General features: G+C 38.6%; 1 protein-coding gene across 1 annotated transcript in view; it reads left to right on the forward strand.

Annotated features, from left to right (window-relative positions):
* SLC2A13 (solute carrier family 2 member 13) overlaps window positions 1–9,669 on the forward strand; it is a 467,906-nt gene extending 458,237 nt beyond the window's left edge. Inside the window, exons 9-10 of the mRNA XM_075599766.1 lie at window positions 3,745–3,897; window positions 5,468–9,669. Of these exons, the coding sequence (XP_075455881.1) occupies window positions 3,745–3,897; window positions 5,468–5,694 (380 nt within the window). The 3' untranslated portion in view covers window positions 5,695–9,669. The remainder of the gene's footprint in view (window positions 1–3,744; window positions 3,898–5,467) is intronic.
* Window positions 9,670–25,396: the final 15,727 nt, after the last annotated feature.

The following is a 25,396-nucleotide window of genomic DNA, read 5'->3' on the forward strand; positions in this document are numbered from 1 at the left end:
ACCATTACATTGTAAGCTTTGTGAGACTCGTGTCTGCAAACATGCTATGTAAAAGTGCTGCATAATTAGACAGATATATACGGAATAGGGCAATTGTTCTTGTGGGGTAATTTATTTTCCTCTAGTCCCTACCCAAATGAATGGGGAATTAAGTCTGGTCATGTTGGGGTAGGACAAACTTAGTGAATCAGGATCCATCAACCTCTTCAATGGCTACCTGCTCTCCTTTTTACAAAAGTTATATTTTTGCTGCCAGTCACTATTTTTATTTTGTACAGTAAATATGGATAAATGCTTATTTGAACAGTGGTGGAAAATAACCCAGATTAATCGGAGCATGCTTACATATACAGAACAGTATACCAGATGACAAATCAGGACAGGAACAAGGAATGACGTGTGTGTGTGTGTGTGTGTGTGTGTGTGTGTGTGTGTGTGTGTGTGTGTGTGTGTGTATATATTTATGCTCAAAGGTACAATTGAATTTAATTAATATAGGTGATTAAAAAGTTAGAATCAGGATAAAACATTCATACTGTATATCAAGTTCTTAATAAAAAGTCATGAAGGTAATACTTTTACCACTTGGGATCCAGCTGAACGGTGGAAGGATTAAATGCGATGGATAAACACTCCGTGGCTCTCTTGGTGATGTTAGAAAACATTGGAGAGATGTCAGGTTTGGGAACAGAAAAAACACTGGAAGTATGAGTGTATCACTCCGTGAGGACGTCTCTGATGAATGGAGTATCCCCAAACAGTGATCAGCTGTAATTGAGTATTACTACTGTGAAGCGCTATGTACATTAATGGCGCTATATAAATAAAGACATACAATACAATACAAAATCCAGCATATGCAGGTCTAGCCTATTTGCACTATGCTTTGTTCTATTGTTTTTATGAGATAAAACCTTGAAAATCCTGCTACTTGATAGAAGGATCACCTGCTGTTAATCCGTTATCTCAGCGGTGCGCAAACTGGGGGGCGCCAGAATTTCTAAGGGGGGGCGCGGCGGTTACAGAGGCCCCACGCTCTTCCCCGCGGCATATAAATTAAATGCCAGGGGAGGTGTGAGGCCTCTGTAGCTCCCTTACCTGCTCTCTACCGGGTCTTCAGTGATGCGTTCCATGGCAACACGGCATCAAATTACGCTACTGTGTCATGTGACGTGCCGCGTCGCCATAGCAATGCGCGGCAAATTACGTGGCGAGGTCACGTGATCACAAGTCCTTGGAGGGAGGGAGGGGGGGCGGCGAACGCTGCAACTGCCAGGCATGGGAGCGCTGCTCAAGAAGTTTGTGCACCCCTGCGTTATCTGGCTCAGTAGGTTTATCCTTAATCTGCCTGGTTTGATCTTTTACCACGTGAGTGGGTTAATATTGTTTTTTGCTCTGTTTCAGTATATAGTTTCTTGCATTGTTGCACTATTTATCCCTATCCCCTTTTTTACATATCATGGGACTATTTGCACTCCGTATCCTTTCTTGTACGTGTGTAAGAGGATTTGGAAAAGTCTTACCACTTCGGAGCAGCATTAATTCTTATGGTTGTATTGTGGATTTGTATTGTGTTTACTCTGTTCACTGTGTTTCACAAAATATTTTTGTTGACTTTGTCCTTTTTTGAATAATAATAATTCTATTTAAATATCACTTTGAATTCAAGTGAAATGTGCGCTTGAACCTGATCACTTTGCACCTTGGAAGTCTTTATATACCTCAGGGAAATGATCTACAAGTTAAACCACTTTGATTACACACAGGCTGAAACTATTTCACAAATGTTGTGATCCTTCAAACAATCCATTTGCACCTGAGCTGATGTAGGACTACACTAGCAAAGGGTTGAATACTTATGCAACTGAGATTAATATGTTTTTCTCTGTAAATCTTACTTCTTTATATTCTATATGCATTTTCTAACTTTATCACTGTCACGGGAGACCAGGCCAAATATACCTTTATATTTAAGGGATCAGTCAGAGAGCAAAACAGGCAGTAAAATAAATTGCAGTTTATTCGGATAAGACCTCGGACACACACAGAAATACAAGATACAGAGAATATACACTTACTGGGGTCTGGGGAATGAGATGTAGCCCTTTCCTAGTTGCAAGGCGCCTGCTTCAGCAAAGGCTTACCTTGATAGGACCCTGGTTCTGGACTGCTGGACCGAAATCCAGCCTGCTGGCTAGGCCTCTCCATGCTTCCCTGTGTGAATAGCTCTTTCACCCAGAAGCACCTTTGAGAGGCCCGCCAGCAGCTGCTTGTCTTCCAATCTCCAACAGGAAAAAAAAAAGTTATGTGCTACACTGCACTCCCTTATATAGGGCTTGCCCCCTATCTAATACTCTGAGGGGGGCTCGGGTCTAGGAGGAAACAAAAACTTTCTAATCATAGATATCCTGTTCACAGCCCTCCCACCCCTTGCCATGTGCTACAACCTGCATGGCTTTGCAATTAACACAGGGAATTCCTATACCTGAGTTGGTGGCATTGAAATGCTAATTTACATGTGGTTGCCTTTTGTCACCAAACTGGTTTGTCCTCACAGGACAAACACAAAATGCATTGTAGTTTTAAAACACAGAAAAACTAATATTTAGACCCAAGAGCTTGCACTCCACCATTTGCACCTATAATGTGGGGGTTCTAAAACCTTCTCTAAGACACCAGCTCTAATGCATAGCTGGCAGGCAATACAGGTTAAAATATCCCCCCTTTTCCCTCATGTTCCAGAAGGTCTGTACCCTGAAGCTATTTCTCATAAGAGGTCACCCATAGAAGGCAACCCACTTATAAGCTTGCACAGGCAGCTATGGGCCCATGAGTCAAAGGGAAATACACAGAAAATGCATTAACTAGCCCACTTGGCTTACACAGTTAACCCTACACACACAGTTCCTAGCTTATAACGCTATGGGGGACAGTATAATGGGAACAAAATTACAGGGCAACACAGTAAGGTACAATATTAGACCAAAGAGCTGACACTCTCAGCCCTTGCCATACGGTTTCAGGGGCAGCCAGCCGGGCTCCACCTTTATTAATGAAGGCCGGCTATGCCCTACCATCACAATCACTTTGGAGTCGTTTTAGATTCTAGTTGTAAAGTCTAATTTGAAAGCGTCGTGGAGTATGCTCAGGTGCCAGCAAAATGTGAAAAATGTGCAGGGGGTTTATACTTCTGCACACTACTGTATAGGTTTTTTTTCAGTATTATAGTGCCCACCATTACCCTCCCTTTTCATTGTTTGTGATTAACTGTGCTCTCAACACTTTTTTTAGGGAATGTAATTAATTATATATTACCAATTCTCAAGAGAATCTGACAAAAACAATTGCGACACCGCTGTGTAATGTCCCAGCTTTTGTTTTATCTCTAGCCTCCTTAATATCTTTTCTCTTCCAATTTCAGATTCATTTCTCTCCAACCAGGTCCTCATTACTTTGTAACCCATTGATCTCTCTGCATTTCTGACCCTGAATTATTTACTTGCTGTACATAGATTTTGATTTTCTTGGGTCTAACTTGGTCCTTATGCCTAATTTATCATCTCTGGGCTCTGTATCCTTATCGGGTTAAGACTTTTCTGACTTCTCTCCTTGCACCAGAATGATTGCTTGTGCCTGCTTTCCTGTCATCAGTCCCATTTCACTTTTCCTAATCCAAATTGTTCAACGTTTCTATGCACCAATGAAAATGTGTGATATATTTATTCATGTTATGGTTATTTATAGGAATGGGACCAATGCCATGGACTGTCAATTCTGAAATATATCCTCTTTGGGCAAGAAGTACAGGAAATGCATGTTCCTCTGGAGTCAACTGGATTTTTAATGTACTAATCTCACTTACTTTTTTACACACAGCAGAATACCTTACATATTATGGTAAGAACATTATATAATAATTTGCACAAGCAAAAATAATATTTTACAAGATATTTTGATTTTGTGCCACCAGTTTTTTTTTTTAAATAAAAATGATGCATTTCAGAAATATAATGTGTTGTGCATCATACACATGTAGAATTCACTGACTTGTAGGTGTCTCTTTGGCCATTTAGTGATAACATTTTACGACATTGTTGGAAGATCGACTTGTTCTCTGGTTTTAGGGCTCCCTGACACCTCTCCCAAATATGTGTACTTCCTATATTGTGCTTGTGTCCACTACCTGTTAGCAGCATGCTTATCCAAAAAATGGAAGACGGTATCTGTCCAAGGATAATACAATCCTCTTATTTATAGAATTGATAAAAAGTAATAATGCAAAATTATGAAATTATGAAGAATGGCCAGTTTACTCTCTGGTCTACTCATCGGGCCCTAATAAATGAGCCGTTCTTGCTCCTTGTTGCAGGGTAACAATGATTTGATCTGTGTTTAAAAATCCCATGCGATTACTAAAAAAAAAAAAGTTGAACATCTGTGTGTGATCAGAAAAACAATATTTGCAGTAATTACTTCAGATTTGTTGCAACAGATTTACTGGCATCTGGATGACATACACAAAGGCAATGTGAACACTAAACAACTCTTGGCTATGAATCTGTGCTGCAAATGTACATAGTTGCTGCACATTTACAGTTCTGTGTTGCAGCCAAGAGATGCTGACACTTCATACAAGGTTTTAAATGTGCTTTAACTTTTGTAGGTGACAAATTGTAAATCTGAATACAATAATTAAACTCTGTATTTGCTAAATATTACACCTTTAGGTATAAGCATTAAAGCTGCACGTATAAAAACATACAGGATGGGGTTTTTGTTATCCATGGGTCACTTTTAAGATGACTTCTTCCATATTGCCATCCATCCACCTGGTTGCTGCATATTGCTTTAAGTGAATATTCACGCAGCATGCAGCATACATTGTCATAGTTGGATTTTTTCTATTACTGTATGACTATTGGTACGTGAACAATAATTTGCAGATAAGATGTTACATTTTGAAATATTTTGATAAAACTTTTCATAAAGATTTCCAAATGTAGTATTCAGTATTAAAATACATTCCCAAATGCCTTTATGGCAGCAAAGGGTATATACACCATTAAGGCTATCAGGGTCTACTTTTTAAAGTAAGACTTAAGTGATTGTAAGGTGTGAATAATGGTATTGCTTTTAGAAAATGTTTGTAAGAGTAAATACAATTGTGACTCCTTGTTATAAAAGCTTGAAACACATTATGTTAACAGGCATTGCCATCCCTTCTGTCAGCTAAATCATTTGGCAACCCACAGGCATTCTCATTGTAGGCGTGTAACCTTAATCTCTGCATTAAATGTTTCTATGATTTATAGACATTGTTAAGCAAACAAACCCAAAAAACACAAGTGCTGGTCGTTTTCTTGTTACGAGTGTATGTTCTTTATGAATGTGTGCAGGATTCTCTGTCTTGTCTAATTACAGTCTAAAAATACTTCCATACTGACTATGTATTGTGCTTTTTTTACAGGAGCTTTCTTCCTATATGCAGGATTTGCTGCTGTTGGACTCATATTTATTTACGGCTGCTTACCAGAGACTAAAGGGAAGAAACTAGAGGAAATTGAATCGTTATTTGAAAACAGGCTTTGTACATGTGGTGCCACTGATTCTGATGAGGGGAGGTATATAGAATATATTCGAGTGAAGGGAAGTAATTACCATCTTTCTGACAATGATGCGTCTGATGTGGAGTAATTTTCATCTGCAGATGCATTAAAATAATTTACAATCCTTCTGGGGAAGGGCAGCTATAGGTGACCTCACAGTCCTGCTTCTGGTCTGGTTTTCTCTACAGTTCGAAATGAACTTATTCATATCCCTATGTTATTGATTTGGAAATATTTTTTTAAATAGCTGAAGAGCAAAACAAAAAAGTATTTTAGCAAAACTAACCGTATGATTTTTGTTGTTCACATTAAGAAAATTATATGTTTCTATTCGTTAATCTCCAAATTGTACTTTGCTTTAAGCCATACATGTTTTTCTCTTGACATATTTTAAATTTATGTTAATGCTGACATATTTTGGAATGAATACCTCCTGCATCAGCTTTATACAGCTCATAACCGTATTTGTAGAACGAGAAGTATAGCTACAATGCCAAGATTCTAGATATGTTTGCAAATGTTGAATTCAAGTCTTCCTTTCATTAATACCACAAATGAAAATATGGCATTTCCATGACTGTACATGACCAAAATGTAAATGAAAAAATCTTGCACAATCTGGTTTTTACGAGCTGCAACAATTTATATGTGAACAATGTTTTGCAGGAAACTTTTTATAGTGTATTTTCGGTTTTAGATTTTGCTATCAAGTTAAAAAAAAAAGTAACATTCCATAAACTATACAAATGTAGTTTTCAGCATTAATATACATTCCTAGTAAGTAAGTAACTTAACACGAACAAAATATATTAAAAGCACAAAATAAATTGGCCATTTTCAGTTTTCTAAAGAAACCGATATGTTAACTTACATGATTAAGTTTTTTGGTTTTTTTCGGTTATAAAACTGGATGCAAGCCAAGTTTTATTACAGACCTGCGGTGTGCTTTTCTTATTAAACATAAATTTGATGGTACTGTATATTATCTCTGTTGGTCGAGCTACAGTTTAGACTTCTGAATACTAAGTGATCCTGTCATACAGTGCATTGTTTACTATGAAAGATAGCTGGAAGCCTTTCTGAAAAAACGTTTCCAATGTTTATTTTCTGAAGTTTTCTTCCTTTTCAAATTTATAAGTATCATTTTTTAATTCAGTTAATCTGCTTTCCCTCAGTTTGTTAAATCCTTATCTAGAGAACTAGACTATAACATATTTAACAGATTCCCTCAGACTGTGTGTACAGTTGCACTTCCCTGTGTAGTATGAGTAAACAGGTTTATGGCATAACATACTGTAGTATTTTCTTGGAAGTAAAGATTTTCCTTTAAATCTGATGACCAAATGAACTTTGTGGTCTAGAAAAGCTTCCAACACTGTGCTTTCTCTTATACCCATTACACAGCCTGCATTTGACAAATGCTTCGCTATCACTTTTGTATTATTCCTGCCCACTTAGTACTTGTGCATTTGATCTTATCCTCTCATGAGCGCTAGCTTTTCTGATGCACAAAATGTAAGATGCTGAGAATTCCCGTTGTGCTTCGCGAAATACAGAACCTGGACTGGTGCAGCAGCAGTGTGGAATGAGTTGGAAATATTGACCGGATACTCAGGATTCTAAAACACAATCTGGAGGTTAATAACAGGATAAATATTTTAGAGTATGAATTATTTTTACGCTGTTCTATGATCACCATCAACAAGAGCGTGATATTGCTGTGTTTAATCATTTTTATTAGCAGTGGGCTAGGAATACAGCTCAGCACTACATTTTTTTTTCATTTTTGCAAAACATAAATAATGAGTGAAGATTAAAAATGTAAACTTCTGTTCATCAGAAAGACAGACTTGTGTCTGTTTGGCAGAAAGGGTTTGGAACCCCCTTTGAAGCTGTTTAGTTTGAGTAAATCTTGGAGGATATACCACCTGTACAGCAGAAGGATCATATTTTTCTTAACTGGTGAAGTCTTAGGTTAAAAAAAGTTATTTTATTACATTGCTGCCGATAATTGGATGTACTGTTTAAGCAAAAGAGTACTGACAAAGTTTATTTTTAAATCCTACTTGCATTATGTAGGATTAAAGATCTCTAAATATATGTAACAGTGAATGTCAATACTAAAACCAGCTTGCTTAAAGCATTCCCCACCCCCAATATTTCTCATACCAAAATGGGAAGCAGGTGGTCTCAGGAGCTGGACCACATTCATTTTGGCAGCAGGGACCCCCTGCTTCCCTTGATACTATAAAAGTTTCTGCTGTCAGGAGGGCCAATAGGAAGCCACAACATAGTTACATAGTTACATAGTAGATGAGGTTGAAAAAAGACATGCGTCCATCAAGTTCAACCTATGCTAAATTTAGACAACATACTTTATCCTATATCTATACTTATAGTATATTGATCCAGAGGAAGACATCATTGATTTAAAAAGTTATTTTGTTTCCCGTGGAGCAGGGGTCTCCAAACTCAGTCCCCAAGGGCCGCCAGCAGGCCGGCTTTTATGGATATCCCTGTTTCAGTCTTTGACTGAGCCAATGATTGAACCACCTGTGCTGAAAAAGGTATATCCATAAAAGCAGGCCTGTTGGCGGCCCTTAAGGACTGAGTTTGGAGACCCTTGCCCTGGAGGAAAGTGAAACAGCAGAACACCTTTACCACTATGTTTCTCAGGAACCAGGGGATTCCGATGCTGAAAATAGCACCTTTGAGCTCTGGTGACCAGCTGGTTCCCATCCTGGTAAAAAGAAAAACAGGGCGACAGCTGATTTAACAACAACTTGTAGCTATCACGACAAAGTACTTACTGTATGAATGTATTAGTTATGTGAAACTTTTTTTTTAATCCATTACATAATGATGAGTTTTATTGTTATCTAAGCATACACCTTTAATAATAGTAATATGTTTTTTTATATTTTTACATTTTTTAAAACAGCATAGTTTATTTGTGCAAAAATTTAATATTTTTAAACAGATCATTTTTAAGAGAAAACATGACCATCTTGATTTTACAGGAAATTAGGTTTTTTGACTCTGGATATGGGAGAGCATGTCAATGAAGGGTTTCTCCTTCCTCCGCCTTTCCCTTTTTCTAAAGCACATGCATATTAAAGGTCCTGCTCTCAATACACAGTGACATCACACAAATAGGAGAAGCTAGAGCAGTGTTTTTCAAGACGGGTTCTGCAGGCAACCCTAAAGGGTTCCCTGCAATTTTCAGGTAATTTGAAACTTGTACCAAATACAGAAGACTTTACAATTCACCTGATCTCAGACGCGCTATTAAAGAGGGCTGGGATCCCTTACAATGCACCTGATCTCAGACGCGCTATTAGAGAGGGTTGAGGTTCTGCAGAATTTCACATATAGTTATAGGGTTCCTTAACCAAAAAAAATTCAAAAACACTGAGCTAGAGGAAATTCAACCCTCCCATATTTCAGATAATCATCTTTACCAAACTAAATGTTAACATTTGTTTTAAAAAAATTACAGGCACCCAATTTTTTATATTTTTTTATAGAAAAATATGCATCAATCACACAGAATTCATATAAGGTCTCAGTGATTACACAATGTGCTAGTTTATCATTTTTTTTTTTAATGTAGCAATTTACCAATCTGTGACCTTTAGGGTGGCATGTGTCAGCTCATATTTAAAGATGTGACATTAAAGCAGCAAGCCTGACCTTTCTATTAGCCCTTTAATCCTATTATCTCTTTTTTATTACACAAGATGGGAACTGAGGGGCCCCAGAGCTGAACCGTGCTATTTGCAGTTCTGGGGACCCCTTCCGTTCCAGAGATACTGATGAAGGTACTGGTATAAAATCCAGATTTTGCACTGAGATTCAAATGGCCATTCAATAGGAAGCTGTAACGGATGATGATGTGGCTTCCTAATGACCCATGTGACATTGTTTCCTGGTGGGGACTAAACATTAGTACTTTCACTGGTAAGTATCTCTGGAACCTGGGGGTTCACGGAGCTGAATATAGCACGGTTCAGCCCAGGTGTTCCCATCCTGTTACAAAAAAAAAAACAAAGAGCAGCCAGGATTGCGTCTTTAAAATTTGAATTAGAATAGAAATCCTATTGAAATGTTTGATTACACTAAGTAGAACTACAAGATCTCGTACAGACATGGCATTAGATATTTGAGACATTCAAATCTATATCAAGTGTACACATTGTTTTCTGTACACTTCTAGAATAATGAAACCACCAAGACCGTCAGTGCTAGAAATTAAGGTCTGCAGAGGTTATTTTTTTTTTCCACATATAAAAAAAAACAAGTGGTATATTAGGAAATCCTGCATAGTTATATTGAATATCCTCCACCCTATTTAAACTAAACATCTGTATAAAAAATGTATAGAGATCTGTATATCAAGGCAATTTTGTAGAACTGGGTCAAATGTACTAATTTTCATCAATATGCATATGAATACATCTTGTTTCTTACAATTGATGCAGATCTCTTAAGAGCAGAGGGTTGCACATCTTGATTTGATGTAAAGAGAAAATACATTTGCACCAGTTAGAGTGCAAATGTTTATACCTCTGGTTATAGTATTGGTCCATCTCTTTCCCTAACACTTCGTACAAACATTTTAATATCAATCTGCCCCAGAAGTTAAAACAAAACTTGATTGACAAGCTTCTTACATTTGACACAATTGGAAGCACACAATGCAGCATTGCACCAAATACTTCTCTTTGCATTTATGCATACATCCCATAATCAGTGTTATATTTATATCAATATGCATATATCATTAATAATGGTGAAAAAAATGTGACTGATAAAACTTGCAGCATTCCTATATCTCTGTGTGTGTGTATATGCCTAAGACATGCAGATGAGCATACAGTTGTATTTGCATATTTGCTTTCCTGTGGAGGGTTTTTGTCACTTTTTTACTCACCATAACTTAACTCAGTATTATGGTATACCCTATCCCACAGCTTCTTTGCATGCCCAGTTAATCAACCCCACACTGATGAGACCCATGAAGGTCGAAACAGCTGTCTGTGGGTGGTTTTCTGGGTATGCACCTTAACCCTGGCTGTGCTCAAAGCTGTGACCATGCAGCAAGCTTAAGCCTATAGGGAACCATGTTAAAAATGGTTTTTGAAGCAAAAAGTGGCACTGCGTGCTCATTTGCATGTCATTTCCCAGAATCCCTTGCTGCAGTGGAAGTGCTGTATGCTGGGTGATAATGGGGAAAGGCGGGGTTGCAGACATGCCTAAGACATGCAGATGAGCATACAGTTGTATTTGCATATATATATATATATATACATATATACATATATACATATATATATATATATACACATATACACACACACATACATCGTTCAAAGTTGTATATTAAAACGAACTGCAATCACCTTGAATATTTGTACTTTTTTCTTTTATACAGAGGTGTAACCTGACCAATGATCATGTTTTGTTAATTTACATTGCTAGAAAATGGAGTTGAATATTCAAGTATCATATACCAGGCCAGAAGCAGAGATACAACATTGTGTGCATTATGGCAAAATCTGTAACATTGCGGGTACCATTTATAGCTTACATGTAGCTGCAGTCTCTAAAAAGACTTTGTTCCTAAAATAAGTCACAATTTTACGTAAAATATTGTTTGTTTTATAATAAATCTTAATAGCCTTGTGTACAGTATTGTAAACATAAATAAGTGAACTAGGTTGTGGCAGTGTTAAAATGTCAGCAAAATAAACACTTCTGGCTTACTGTATGTGGCTAAAGAATACAATTGTTCTTGTACTGCAGGGTAAAGTCTTTTGAGACTGTCAGAATAACAGAGATATATTATTATAATGCTTCTATGTTTCACTTAGAGAAGTGTTTTTACAGTATGTGCTAATTAACAGCACTGTGGTGTTTTGTATCAAAGTGTCAATGGTGTTAAAACTACATGGAAGTTATTTAGCTGATTACTTAATAAAGAATGACATCTTTAATTTTTTATGTAGTTCATGTTTCACATTAGTAAACAGGCACATGTAAATTGTGTTTAACTGATCCAGTTTTCCTTTTGCCATTTTTTTTTTTTTAAACTTAATTTATGCTTAAATCTTTCTTTTAATAGTCTGTAATAATGGGGCTGAGGGTGTAAATTTACTTGTTTTTAATTTCTTAAACCTTTTTTTAAAGTGCAATAGAACTTAAAAGTTACACTAGAAGAACCTATAAAAGTGGGATCCAGTTAGCTTGTAGTAGTACAGTACTACTACAGGTTGCACTAGTTCTCTTTAGCTATAATAACGTTTTTGTTTACACTGTGGCCTGTTGCAGCTTTTCTAAACTCAGGTCATGATGACATCATTAAAACTTGTAAATAGCTGCACAGGTAATGAACCGCTTGTTTGGCCTGGTTCTTGAGTCAGAGAGCATTATGTATGGAGAAAAGCATGTTGTTTAATCCACAACATAAAAATGTTATGGGAAAAAAGCAAAATAGGGTTTTGATACAGAGGGTTAAAAAAATGAAAGCTTAGTTGCTAGTTGGAATGGTTATTACAATTGTTTTGCCAAAATAAAAACAAAATGTCCTTATGTACACTTGAAATATTTCATCTGAAATTAAAAGTTTTTATGGCCTAAGTTAAATTATATTTTCTTAAATGTATGCCTATATTTTATGTTTGTATTCACTCTTAAAAAAAAGGCCAACATGACCCAGTCTTTTACAACGAAAAGATTTATGTAAGAAAATTTAGAATTCTATTAACAGTAAAAACATACTGTAATTTGTGAATTACCTCACTTTGGTTTGTTCACAAAATGGCAGAAACAGTTACCATATGGCAACTTCTCTAGTAAAAGGATGAGTCTGGGCAGTAATGGCTACAGCTTTGGTTTGTGAATGGAAACCTTAGTGATAAACAAAGGGCCATCTACACAATATGTTGTGAAACCTCCTCCTTCTACTAGTCAGGGAAGAGATCCTGATAAAGAGATCACTTCACAGTAAACTGAAATGGGGTCTTAAGTGATTAGAGTAATTGCACCGTTGCTATCTTTTTATATTCAAATATTGTAATATGTTTGTACAATCAGTTTCATTCTCAATCTACCAGCCTGGAAATATTTTTGGGGGGTTTCTTCTAATTTTGCACTTTTAAAAAAAATGTTTTTTATTGATCAATCTGACAGAATTAATTTTGACCAGTTTAGTGCATGAAATTCTCCCTTATTAATTTTGCAACATTGCTTATTCACATTTTTTTGCAATCCATTAAGTCTAATTTTTAAAATAAATTGTATGAATGTTTCTGAAATGTAAATGTAATTTTATGTTCTAATTGTTTCCCAATGTTATCCTCAATTATTACTTAAAACACTGCTGTAAAAGCAAGAAAATAAAGGTAATTGTTAAGATTGTTAATGGCATTTTTTAAAGAGTGTTCTACGTTCTTTATTTCACATGTAATGGGTTTATTTAAAAGTCTCTGAGTGCAAGACCAGGTAATAGTGGCTTCATAGTGGAGTAATAGCACTATAAATTGGTGTTGCATACGAGTTTTGTGGATATGCAAAAGAACCGCTGTAGCCCCTAAAGAAGCCACAAACTATCAATATGCACTTCAAGATGTCCTTGCCTTATCGTCTGTGAAGTCCATTAAACACTAACACTTTCCTAATTATTATTAAAAAAAAAAAGAAAAGTGGCGAATCTTGATTCACTGAGCTCTGTGAAATCAAGGCAGATAATGTGGCACTACCTAAAACAGGAACAGTTAATACCTTATTCACTATAGCAATCAAGTGCAAAAGAAAAAAAACTATGGTAATCATATACAAACAAACAGCAGTAATTTAACTCATGGCTTAACGTCTGCTTATTTCACGATCTTCAAATTACATATTATTTAAGTAAAGGAATTACTGCTATAAAGACATCGAAATAGCGCATTTCATAAAGAAAGAGAGGAGAAGGTGGGAAAGATGGAGGAGGGAGAGAGGTATCAAGGCGTTTTCACAAGTATTTCACCAAGTTGTCTAAAGTGGTCTCCTCTCTACCACTCTTCCCATCTAGAAAAAGGACCATTTCAGTGTCTGGGTGGGAGTAGTGCTGGAGTTAAGTGTGACTTAAATAACGATACGTTCTTTACCAGCGTTAACCTTAACGAATATGTTAATATGGAATGAATATAATTTATACTGTAATGAGCTCATTTGCATATCGTTTAGAATAATGGAAGATAAAAATAGTTAAAGCTAGCAGCTCAAAATAAAACATTAATACCTTATTTGTGAAGTTAATTAATTTTCTTAGAAATAACGTAACCTTTGAGTGTCATAGGATATGCAGGCACTCTAATTCACGTGACCGCATCGTGATTCGTCTGTCACTGATAACGGAATGGAAGCAGTCATCCTCTTCTCTCCGCCAACAATGCAGCTTGCATCCTGCGCTCTATAGGAGCGTACTGTAGGACACGATATCCCCTAAGACAACAAGCATTTCTGTTTCCAGAGTACTAAAAGGTTAAGGGTGATTGAATCTTTCTATATTGTGAAAAATTTATATGAATTGCATACTGTTGGCAACACTGGAACCAAGCCTGCTCATGTCTATCTGTTTCTCTAATGATGGCACGGACCATAATTACTTAGTAAACAAAATAAAGCTGAGCTACAGTAACTGTGTTAATGACTATATAATGTCCTTTAGTTATTACCTTAGACCATGGGTCTCCAAACGACGGCCCGGGGCCACATCAGGCCCCCCACAAGATTTTACCCGGCCTCAGCAACTTGAAATATATATATTTTTGCTCATTATATATAATTTCCCAGTGTAAGCACGGCATCCTTTCTTTGTAATTGTCACATTTCTCTTTTGTTCTGAATCATATCATGCTGATTACCCCAAAAAGATCCAAATAAAACTTATTTATTCATTTATAAAATATATAAATCTATAAAAATTATAAAAAGATTTATAATGAATGAAAATGTGTAGAATATACGATGTGTCCCTCGTACTGAAAAGTTTGGAGACCACTGCCTTAGACAAAAACCTTCAGATTACAGTATTTGTTAATTGGGGTATAGCTTGCCTGTAATATTTGACAAATCTACAGCATTTTTAATAATGTATGTTCCACTTTGCCAAGAATGATTTAGTCATTATTCCACTACTACAGGAATTATAGTTTTTACCTGCACAAGAAAAATAGCTGCTTGTTTTGGACTTAATAATTGAAACTTACTTTACTATAGAATGGATAGTGTGTGTGTGTGTATTCGTCTATGGGTGCACGAACTGCCAACACATGATCTTGGGCAAAAAATACGCACATCCCCACAGTGGCAAGGCCATCAAAATGAAGGACTTCCTCAACTTCGAGAGCCGCATGGTGGTCTATTTCATCCGATGCCCATATGGGTTGTACTATGTGGGCAAAACCACACGGATGTTAAAGGAGAGGATATGCCTACACAGATCATCAATCCGGAAAGCACTGCTTGAGTAAAATGAGAATGATGATCATAAATTACAGTCTGTGGCAAGACATATCAAAAAATTTAAACATAGTCTTGCCACAATGCGATGCATGCCCATTCTCCAAGCCCATGCGCCCCCGTGCGGGGGTGACAGGGGCAAGCTTCTGCTCCAGCTTGAAACAAGACTCATTTTTGAGTTGAATACAATGGCCCCGAGAGGGCTCAATGAAGACTTCAAACTTGGTTGTTTTCTATGATCTTTATTTCATACATTGCAATATGTATTCATTGTGTTTACCTTTTACTGATGTCTGACCCCAGCAGGTTTTCCCTTGCTGCACCCCCTGCCTGTCATGGTTATGTTTGTCTTCCCTCCCTCCTCCTCTCTCTCCTATTGTCCAGCGATGTGTTTACATCAATTGTATTCGACACTATTAACATGCACCATCATTTTGATGGTTACATATGGCATCTTTAGTCAATTCATTTGCTTGTTAGCCCCCTTTTGTTTACATGCTATCTTTAACCTACTAGCCTGTGATTATATGAAATTCTTGCTTTTATTTCCTTTCCCCTCGATCACGTTTGTTCCCCACTTTTCTGTTTTTTAGATTACCTATGGATATTCATCCCATTGTTGTCCACATGAGCGCTATAATATTGCTAAAGACATTCTCATACTACTGTCAGATCGTTGTCTATTTTTGCCGACAGCTGTGTTTTGCAAGGAGAACATCGCGTCGCCTGGCAATATGGGATGCTTTCTTGCTCTCTGCTTTGACTGGCCTGGCTGCGTATGTGCTCCAATTGACGCTGTGAAGTATTCTCTTAAGCACTATGGTGCAGTGGTTTTCGCAGCGCGTTGTCAAGGCAACACAGGATACGACCCAACGGCACTCCAAGTGGCCACCAGCAGCAAGAGCATGTGCACTGTTTGTTGCTTCCGTCCACACAGCTGATCACATGACGGCTGTTATGCGACTGCTGACATGATGGGTTTGATCATGTGACTAATTAGCTATCCTGATTGCTTTCACTGGGTGGGGGTTTAGGTATATAAGGTATCCACTGGCCAGTGTACTCTAGCACTACCCTGAGGAAGCTCCTACAAGGACCGAAACGTTGGTCTTGTTTGTGCTGTACCATCTAAATACAGGTTTTTTTTGTTGACATTTATCCTTGAGTGCTGTCCTTTGTCTTCTCTTGCTAGGGTTGATCTCTCTCTCTCTCTCTCTCTCATCATCTTAAATGGGCTCCATGTGAATGGATATTCCAGGCAAAAGGTGACACATTGTGTGCTCATTTGTATGTCATTTCCCAGAATCCCTTGCTGCAGTGGGAGCACTGTATGCGAGGTGATAATGGTAGAAAGGCAGGGTAGCAGACCTGTCTAAGACGTGTGAATGTGCTCACAACTGATATTCTTTATTGGCTATACAGTATGCCAACGGTGGAGGTTTTCTGTCGCCTTTTTCACCCACCATAACTTAAAATGTCTGATATATATCTATATAAAACAAAGGATTGCAGCGCCAATTATTAAATGTAGATTCATTAAAATGAGACCATCAATAATAAGGACAGATGAAACCCCCACTATAATTGATATACAATGTGCCAAATACAAACAATACATAAAACAAACACACAAACGACATACTGTATAAGACAAGGAATGATGGGACAGGATTGGGAAAAAAGGACACAATAGGAAAAGGGGGCAAGGAAAGGAAAAGCCGTAAAAAACCTTTGACAATAACAATAAAAACACTGTAACTCCCGACCAGCTATCCACAGGATCAACCACTTTCCTCAATACTTCTAAAAGACAAAAAGGGACAGCGCGGGCTCATAGTGTAAAAAGTTTCAGGTTTTAATATCACGAGCTGAAATCAGGTCACTTACAACAATTCAGAAAAATATGCGCATTGGATAACTGCATCAGTCTCCCGCTGATGCGTCTTACGGTATGGGGCACTAGATTTCATGGCTGGGAATGTATGGTATACTTCTGCTGCACAGCCGGGTATCTCCAATGTTGTGCGTCCACACACAGGTCCCCCGGCTACAGAAATACCGCTCCTCCAGGTTCCACAGCTCCCTTCCATAATCACAAGGCACCATACAACAGGCTTGTGGTACAGCAAATAGCAACACACTCTTACGCGTTTCGTCGCTTAGGTTACGGCAAATTCATCAGATAAAGGATACCCCGTGTGTACTTACAGGCTATATTGGTTCCTGTGATGAGCTATCCTGCTGCGCTAGGATCCCCCTCTGGTGGAGGTGCTGTAATTCAAGAACGAGACAACCCCAGGCTCCCAGCGGCGGAGGCATAGGCCTCCTGTAAGTCACAGGTAACAGCAGCACAGGTAGTTTACCTTTGACAGGGGGAAAGGGGGCAACATATATATAGTCCCAATTCTGCCTCCTCATGTAAGGAATTATGATGAAAAAATTGCAATGAGGGAATAAATCCAAGTATGAATTAGAAAATGTATACACTTTAATATGCATTTTAGATTTCTGTACCTTTTGGTTTACATAATTATTCAGCTGCTTCAATGTTTTTGATCAAATTCAATGTAAAATGTCCACATGCACTTTCTTAAAGCAGCAATCATCACATTTTAGGCCTTTCTGTTTAAAAAATGGTAACTCTGGGATCATCTGAAGCTGAGCCGCGCCATCACTAGCAGCTGCTTGGATTCCCCAGTTCCCAAGATATGTGCCGGTAAAAGTAAAGTAAAATAATGTCTGCCATCTCAAAGATGGATCATCCAGTTGCAATGAGATTAGAGCCTCCTACTGGCCTGTAGGAGTGAGGCTTGGATGGCAGCCATATTGATTTACCAAAAGGGACCAGAAAACCTGGCATATAATAAAAAGTAAATGTCTCAGGAACCAAGGGGACCCCAGAGTTAAAAATAGAACAGGTCACTCCCCGGTAACCCCCTAGTTCAAATTGTATAAATAAACAAAAAATATGAGTTAGGGAGATTTGTGCAGCAAAACGTAAATTCTTGTGTTTTTTTTTGTTTTTTTAATGAATTATTTCTGTAGTATTGAATATACTGCTGTATTTTTTTTTTTTTTTAAATCATTCCACTTAATAACATTTTTAATGAGTTTTAAAGAATCCTTTGATTTCTATGGTAGGCTTTAGCACACCTCCCAAGCAGTACAAGATATTTGCAACACTCGCCTGTTTGTGATAATTTGTTGCCAATATTCCCAGCCGTTTGAGCTGTAAACTGTACCAATAGATAATGTTACTTTAGAAATAACGATACATTGTAGTTGCTGAGTTACACTGACTGAGACAGCCATTATCTTAGTCACACAATCAGGATTTTTGCAGATTTATAACAGGAGCATCAAACGAAAACCAGTTTAGGTAAGAAGGTAGCATTATACATTGTCACATGCTTTACATATACAAATAAAAAAAACAAAAAGGGGGTATGTAGAATTACTGCTCTAACTCCCTCTTTAGGACTTCTAAGAGGACACTGTGCAGATTAAGTTTACAAAGGCAAGGTGAAGTTGTCTCCGTATATTCTAAGGAAGTGTCAGTGTTGCACAGGAAATAATATAGACTATTGGTCTGGAGCAGTCACATCTCTGCGTCATGGAATCATGTTAAATTTGACAGGAAAATCTTGTCTCGTTAGAAACGTCAGATTAGAAAGAATTACAAGAGAATATTTGTGTTTACTAAACAGTGCAGCTCAGATAGATGTTTGAATTCAACTGTTATCATTTTGACACTGGGGCCGCGAACTGGGCCTCAAAAATGAAGAGTCACCGCTTGGAAGGCTTTTGCTGATGAGTTCTTTTCTCAGACAGTTGTTAAATCCGAGCTTTTTGGGTAACTTGCATCATGAGGTCACAACGATAAAAAAAAATGATTTATTTAGGCCAATTACATGGGTAAAACAGAGAACAGATCCATGGACGCATTTTGCACCAAACACAACTTGTTGACAAAGCACCCGTGTTTGATGCGAAACGCGTCAGAGAATCTGTTGTCTGTTTTACCCATTGCATTGGCCTAAATAAATAATAAAAAAATATCGTAGTCAAGTCTGGCTGATAAATTCTTTCTTGCTGCTGTGCTCCGCATTTGTTTGTTACCTGTTGCTTTCTTCCGTTTCCGGATGCATGCCACGAAGCTCCCTGTGGGCTATAATTTGAGAGTTAGTTTCTTAATTTGCCTTCAGCATTATGTCTCATTGCCTGCATGTTATGCCTAATCTGTATTTGCCAATTTTCTGAGGAGGGGGGTTCTCACCTGAACCCAGGACACTGAGTGAGTGGTGTCGGCTGGGGGATGGTGGAGATCCTGTACCCTCAGTAGGCTCTAGTTTATGCTATGCACACTGGTTTTATGCAGCAAAGCATTCAGTGAATATACAGGCATTTAAAGTTTTATTATATACAGTACTACTCACCACTTCAATTAAGGGATGCCTGGATTGTGCGATATTCTCTAATACATCATCCTGTATATGGATACATTATCTTGTTTGAAAACTCACTGGATACTGAACCAAGATTTTTCTGATGCATGGAGTGGAATTTTTAAAAACTGTTTTCATAACTTACAACATGAACCTGTGAGGACTGATGTCTGCAATAGATATATACCATCACAAAAAACTGCTCTTTGGCTTGGATGTCCCTTGAGTGAAATGTCGGTTAAATGTAGAAAAATTTAAATAATTAATATTTTTGTAACATGGATGGTCTTTACAACCTATAATTTAATGACATCCAGATGTTTTGTGATTAAGATGTTTCAAATAATATTTCAAGGAAGGGAGAATTTATACATGCACCTGAAAATTGCTGGAATAAGTATGTGGTGGTCCAATTAAGGGCCATATACTATAAATCTAAAGAAGCCGCTGCAAAAGTTTATTGCAAAAAAAACAAAACTCTACCAAAACCATCTTTTCGTCATTTTGTATAGGGGAAAGATACCTGAAGCAGCCCTGACTCAAATATAGATACAAATGTGTAAATAGCAAAAATGAACAGTTAAAACCGTTAAAATCAGAATGGGAATTTTAGACATTGCTGCTTCGCTAACTCGGTTCAGCCGCCGAGGGACAGGGTGTCGTTGACAGTTCAGCCTCTGAATGTTTTGGCCCAAGGTAGGTGATTAGCATTAGATGTAAGCACTTAATGGGGTAAGGGTTTTATGGTAAGAGAGGTTAACGAGGTAAAGTTTGTAGGGGAAGGGTTTTTAGCTTAAGGTTATTAGGGTAAGGGGCTAGAGGACACATTACCTGCGGTGGCCAAATGTCCCAGAGGTGAAGCGGAGACGGCGGAACGGCCACGACAACATTTCCTAGACCAGCTAAAATAGGTTATCCAGTTCCATGTGGTCTGGTAAGCTTACACAATATAAAGAGTACTTGTATTATTCTTAATAATTTAAAAGCCTGCAAATACTAACTATGTAATAGTTCCTTAAAATTTGGGTTTTAGTTACATATGTTGACCACAGTACTTAATAAATATAGGCTGTAAGGGGTCTTATTGCGTAACATAAGACAAATGCAGCCTGTAAGTTGTCTTCCTGCACCAAAGGTCTTATGGAGTAGCACTTAAAATTGCTTATTTCATATTTGTATATATGAAATAAGCATATTATAAACTAAGCATATTTCATAAGACAATTTCCTGCAGGGGGGCGTGTGGTGTCTTCCTGCTCTGGGATGTGTCTTGTAATATTACTTTTTGGTAAACATGGGCCCCTGTCTTTAAGTATTGTAATTACCTTCTAATTAATTTATAATAGGTGTGTAGCACACTTACTGTACTTACAGTACTTGAGCCTCCACTGAATGAGAGATTGGTGTTAACGAGTTTGATGATGCCTCCACCTGACTGGGACACTGCCTAAAAACAGGGATAATACCTCCCAGGGAATACTATATGCTAACAAAATAGAAACACACTTAAAGATGGAGTAAACAACATATAACTTTACCAACAATAAATAAGATAGGCATAGCCTATACACAATACAACATTAACCACATGAACATTACTGTTTCTCCTGTACATAGTAATATAATCCCACTGTCTCCAGCACTGGAGTCCCAGTGAAGGTATAAGCCTACCCAAGGGTACCCTGTGTGTCCTCTCACTATTGGTGCACCGGTGGGGCCCTTGAAAAGTTGGGAGTAGCACTACCCCTTAGGGTGAGTCCCCAGTCATCACTGTGGCACGCGCTACACCGCGATCGGCGGTCTGAGGGGAGAGGGAAGGTTTCCGATGGGAGAGGGCGTGGTGGTGTGTTTGCGTGGGCATGGCCATGACGTCCCGTGGCTGGTTCGCCCTCATTGGCTGAACCGCCGGTGGGGGCGTGGCCACGCCTCAGTCGCAAAAGCTAATCTCAAATTCCCCTGCCTGCCTAAAAACCTGTCGCGCACCGCTGGGAAAAGGTGCGCGACAAGTTAGGAACTGTGACAGGCCTGACTGGGGGGGGGCGGGGCTTGATTGCACAGTGCACGCCGAGGCGTGCGCTGTAGTAGTTACTGGGACCGCAGCCTTAGACTGATGTGATACTTCCCTTATACCTATTGAAGCTTGAGCGGTGGCCTGACTCTCTGGGGACAGACAAATTGTCCCACGCATCAGGGTCTTGGACCTCAGTCCCCTCACTCCACACAAATAGCCCTGCAGCACTGTATCCCTGGATCTAGATTAGAATATTCCAGAACTCAGTCCTGTGAAACATCAATATGCAAGACTCCCACTATCGAGATTTCCCTATCTCCAGGGCTACCCTAATATATGCAATCTGAAAGTGGCTTATGGATCTATATGGGGCCTAGTGGGAGTGGCCTACACCTGGGAGAACCTAACCTTGCCTCCCAATGCATTCTATCCCTGCCCCTCCTAAGCAGGAATTGCCTCTTTCTTGCAAAGCCTGCAGAACCCAGTCACAAGGAGCGCTTCCCGTAACCAAAATGTTTGCCTCAGTGACTGTGCCCTTATCCAAATAGCCACTGCATACACTGTAGTATACCATAACCAAGATGACCGCGGCAGCTACTATGTCCCTTATCCAAGGTGGCCGCCAGACTTCAGGGAAGGCTCGGAGCTCTCAGTAAGAAGCTCCAGAGGTAAGAAGGGGGATCGCAACTACAGGTGTTTAACGAGTCTCCTCCAACATCTGATAGATCTTTTCTATTTAAAAGTCACATTAAACTTGATATTTAACAATAATAAAAAGGTAAATAATTTTTCTGGCTCATTTGGAATGTTCGTGTGCTAACTTGAACTTATAAAATGCAAAATAAAGTACATCATATAAAGTCTACATTTCCTCATTTGCAGAATTTGTACAAGACACTAAAACCAAATGTAAGTGTAAATCCTGTTTATTCTGAGTATTTATTCTATGTGTTTACCTTATAGAGAAATTCATGAATTGTACATTACTTTAACGCTTTGAGTGCCAAAAGACCGGTGGCACTTGCGTACATGATCAGATACTCCACTTCCATTCCAGCTGCATTCCATTAGAGCAGTTAATGCAATCTCCTCCTAAAAAACGAGCTTGATGTACCCAGTACAGTATATTATAGCACTCCAATGGGCCTATTCTAGTAGTTTGGATAAGTGACTCATCGAGCATTTTGAGCACTTCTCGGACGAGTTTGCATATGTAGCTATTCAGAAAGCTTCAATAATATCCCAAACACGCTTGAGAAGTGCTTCTTCTCAATCGGTCTTGCTCCCGCACAGACAAACAATGCAGGAGCTCAAAACTTGCATTTTTTTTCAATATCGAGCAATTCTAGTAGCTCTGAAATTCACATCACGGCTGCAACTCGCAGGTTCTCATCTCGCCACCTCAATGGTTGCGGGAGGAGTCAACTCCTTCGTTACCTTAGTGGTTACTACTGCTAAGGTAACGAAGGGGTTAACCCCTCCCGCTACCCACCCAGTAGGCATACTGTAAACACACACCATGCCATCATCACCCACCCCCTCTACCCCCAAAAGAAACATTAAAATACAATACAAAAACCAATACTAGCCAATACACCCATCGATTGCCAGTGTGGTTACCTATAATTATTATTATGTTTGTTCTTGTATAGCGCTGCTAGTTTTACATATCGCTTTACGGAGACATTTTGCAGACACAGACCCTGCTCCATAAAGCTTACTATGGTTTTTGTTGTTTTTATGGTGCCTGTGGCACAGGGAGATAAAGTGACTTTCCCAAGATCACAAGGAGCCAACACTGGGAATTGAACCAGTCAGTGTCTTAACTCACTGAGCCACTCCTTCTCCTTTATGCCCTCTATGGGAGCAAAGATAACCTGAATAGCAATGAATGGGCACCCTACTACCCCCCTCCCCCAACAACCCCCACACCCTTAACACATACAGTAGAGTAATGGGCAAAATCCCTATTATTCAGATCTGGATAATAGCGCATTTGCCCATTAAAAATAAAAACATTACCTAGCCAGCATAAAGTAAATTAAAGTTGGATATACCCTTGCCGCCCTCGACCTCATCACTGTCCTCTGCGTCTTCTGTGGGCAGCAACATTAACATTTAAAAAAAATGAACTACTGGCCACTAACCCCTTAATTACCTTAGTGGTTAACAACCACTATAGTAAGTAAGGGGTTAACTCCCACACTGACAACCACCCGGGAGGCCTAACCACCCTGGGGCAACTACCCCAACCTTTCTTACCCCCATCACCACACATACAAATGGGCAAAGGCACAAGCAGCCAAAAATGGCTGATGGCACGTTTGCCCATTTGTTTACAAAACAAAAGAAATACACAGTAAAATAACACTGGAATAACAGTACACTTGCCAATAAACACATTGATTGTTACTGTAGTAAACCATGCCCACAGGATTGCCACAATGGCAATGAATGGGCAAGCTAAAAAAATAAATAGCAAAAAATACAATACATAACAATTAAATAAAAATAAGCAATTGCAAATAAATGCATTAATTGTCAATGTGTGTATCTATATACAGGAAGGGGCATAGATAAGCACATTGCCAGTCACTGGGCAACCAAAACAAACCCCACAATTAAAAGACGTGTTTCTTACCTTTGACGGATTCACCCTTGTCCTACTCCGGCACCAACTGTTGACTCTCGACGCAATGCTCAACAGCCTAATGTGCAGAAGTCCATGGTCCTCTGTTGATTGAAGAGGAGTCTCCGGTGAGTTCTTCGTTCTTTTCTTTCTTCTTTTCTTTGTAATCCAAAGACTTCAGATGTTGCTCTGACGGCTTCTTGGGCTCTAATGAGACGGGACAGGCCTTATATAAAGGCATGTGACGTCAAATTTAACTTTCACATGGTACACCCCAAATCCGATTGGTTGGTGTACCATGTGACCGCTTCCATTTTTTTTAAAAGAAGATTTTATCATCAAAAATGTTGGGAAGCCAGCTAATCAGGTAGCATATGTTTCCCTCCCTTTAAGATGACATCACTTCTGGAAAAAAAAGGGAAGCCATCACATAGTACACCAACCAATCGGATTGGTAGATCCCCTGCTTCTCGAGTTACCGACCCTGGTATGGGTTGCTGGTATCTCACTGCATTGTTTAAATGTCCCGCGTCAAGATTTAAACAATGCAGAGAGATACCGGACTGTAACTTGGGAAGCAGGGGATCCCCGAGGCTGAAATTAATGTTGCTTCAATACTTTGCACTGTTTTTATTTTATTTTAATTATAATCACCTGTAAAAGTTGTACAGGGAGATGCAGCTCTCTCTGTACAGTTCTTACAGACTGAATCGCATGGGCAGAACTTAGAAAAAGGCTGAGATAAGTACACTGCTATCCCGAGCGGTATTGGCATTTTCCTAAATCATGGTTTCTGACTTACGATAATTCTTTCTGAATACCGTCATAACACAAATGTCAGACCGTGAGGTAGGGTCATGCCAAACCGTTCGATTTGGCAGCGATTTTATCAAAGCTACTAGAATAGGCCCCGGAGAGTCCAGGAACTTATGACGTGCAGGATACGTTTTGGGACACTGAAATGATTAAAGAATTTTAGAAAACAAGGTACATTTTTAATTTTTCTTATTATTTTGCACCAACAATATGTACAGAACATATGGATTTTTTTTTTTATCCTAGTGATTTTTTGTATGGAACTTTTACCCTAGATCGATCTATTTAATTTTTTGTGTGTGGCTGCAACGATCAACATCCATTATGCTACATTTGCCTGATTCATTATGCTCTATGTGAAAGTTGTTCAGCCACAAACATC

This window comes from Ascaphus truei, chromosome 5 (assembly GCF_040206685.1).
Source record: "Ascaphus truei isolate aAscTru1 chromosome 5, aAscTru1.hap1, whole genome shotgun sequence".
Taxonomy (NCBI): domain Eukaryota; kingdom Metazoa; phylum Chordata; class Amphibia; order Anura; family Ascaphidae; genus Ascaphus; species Ascaphus truei.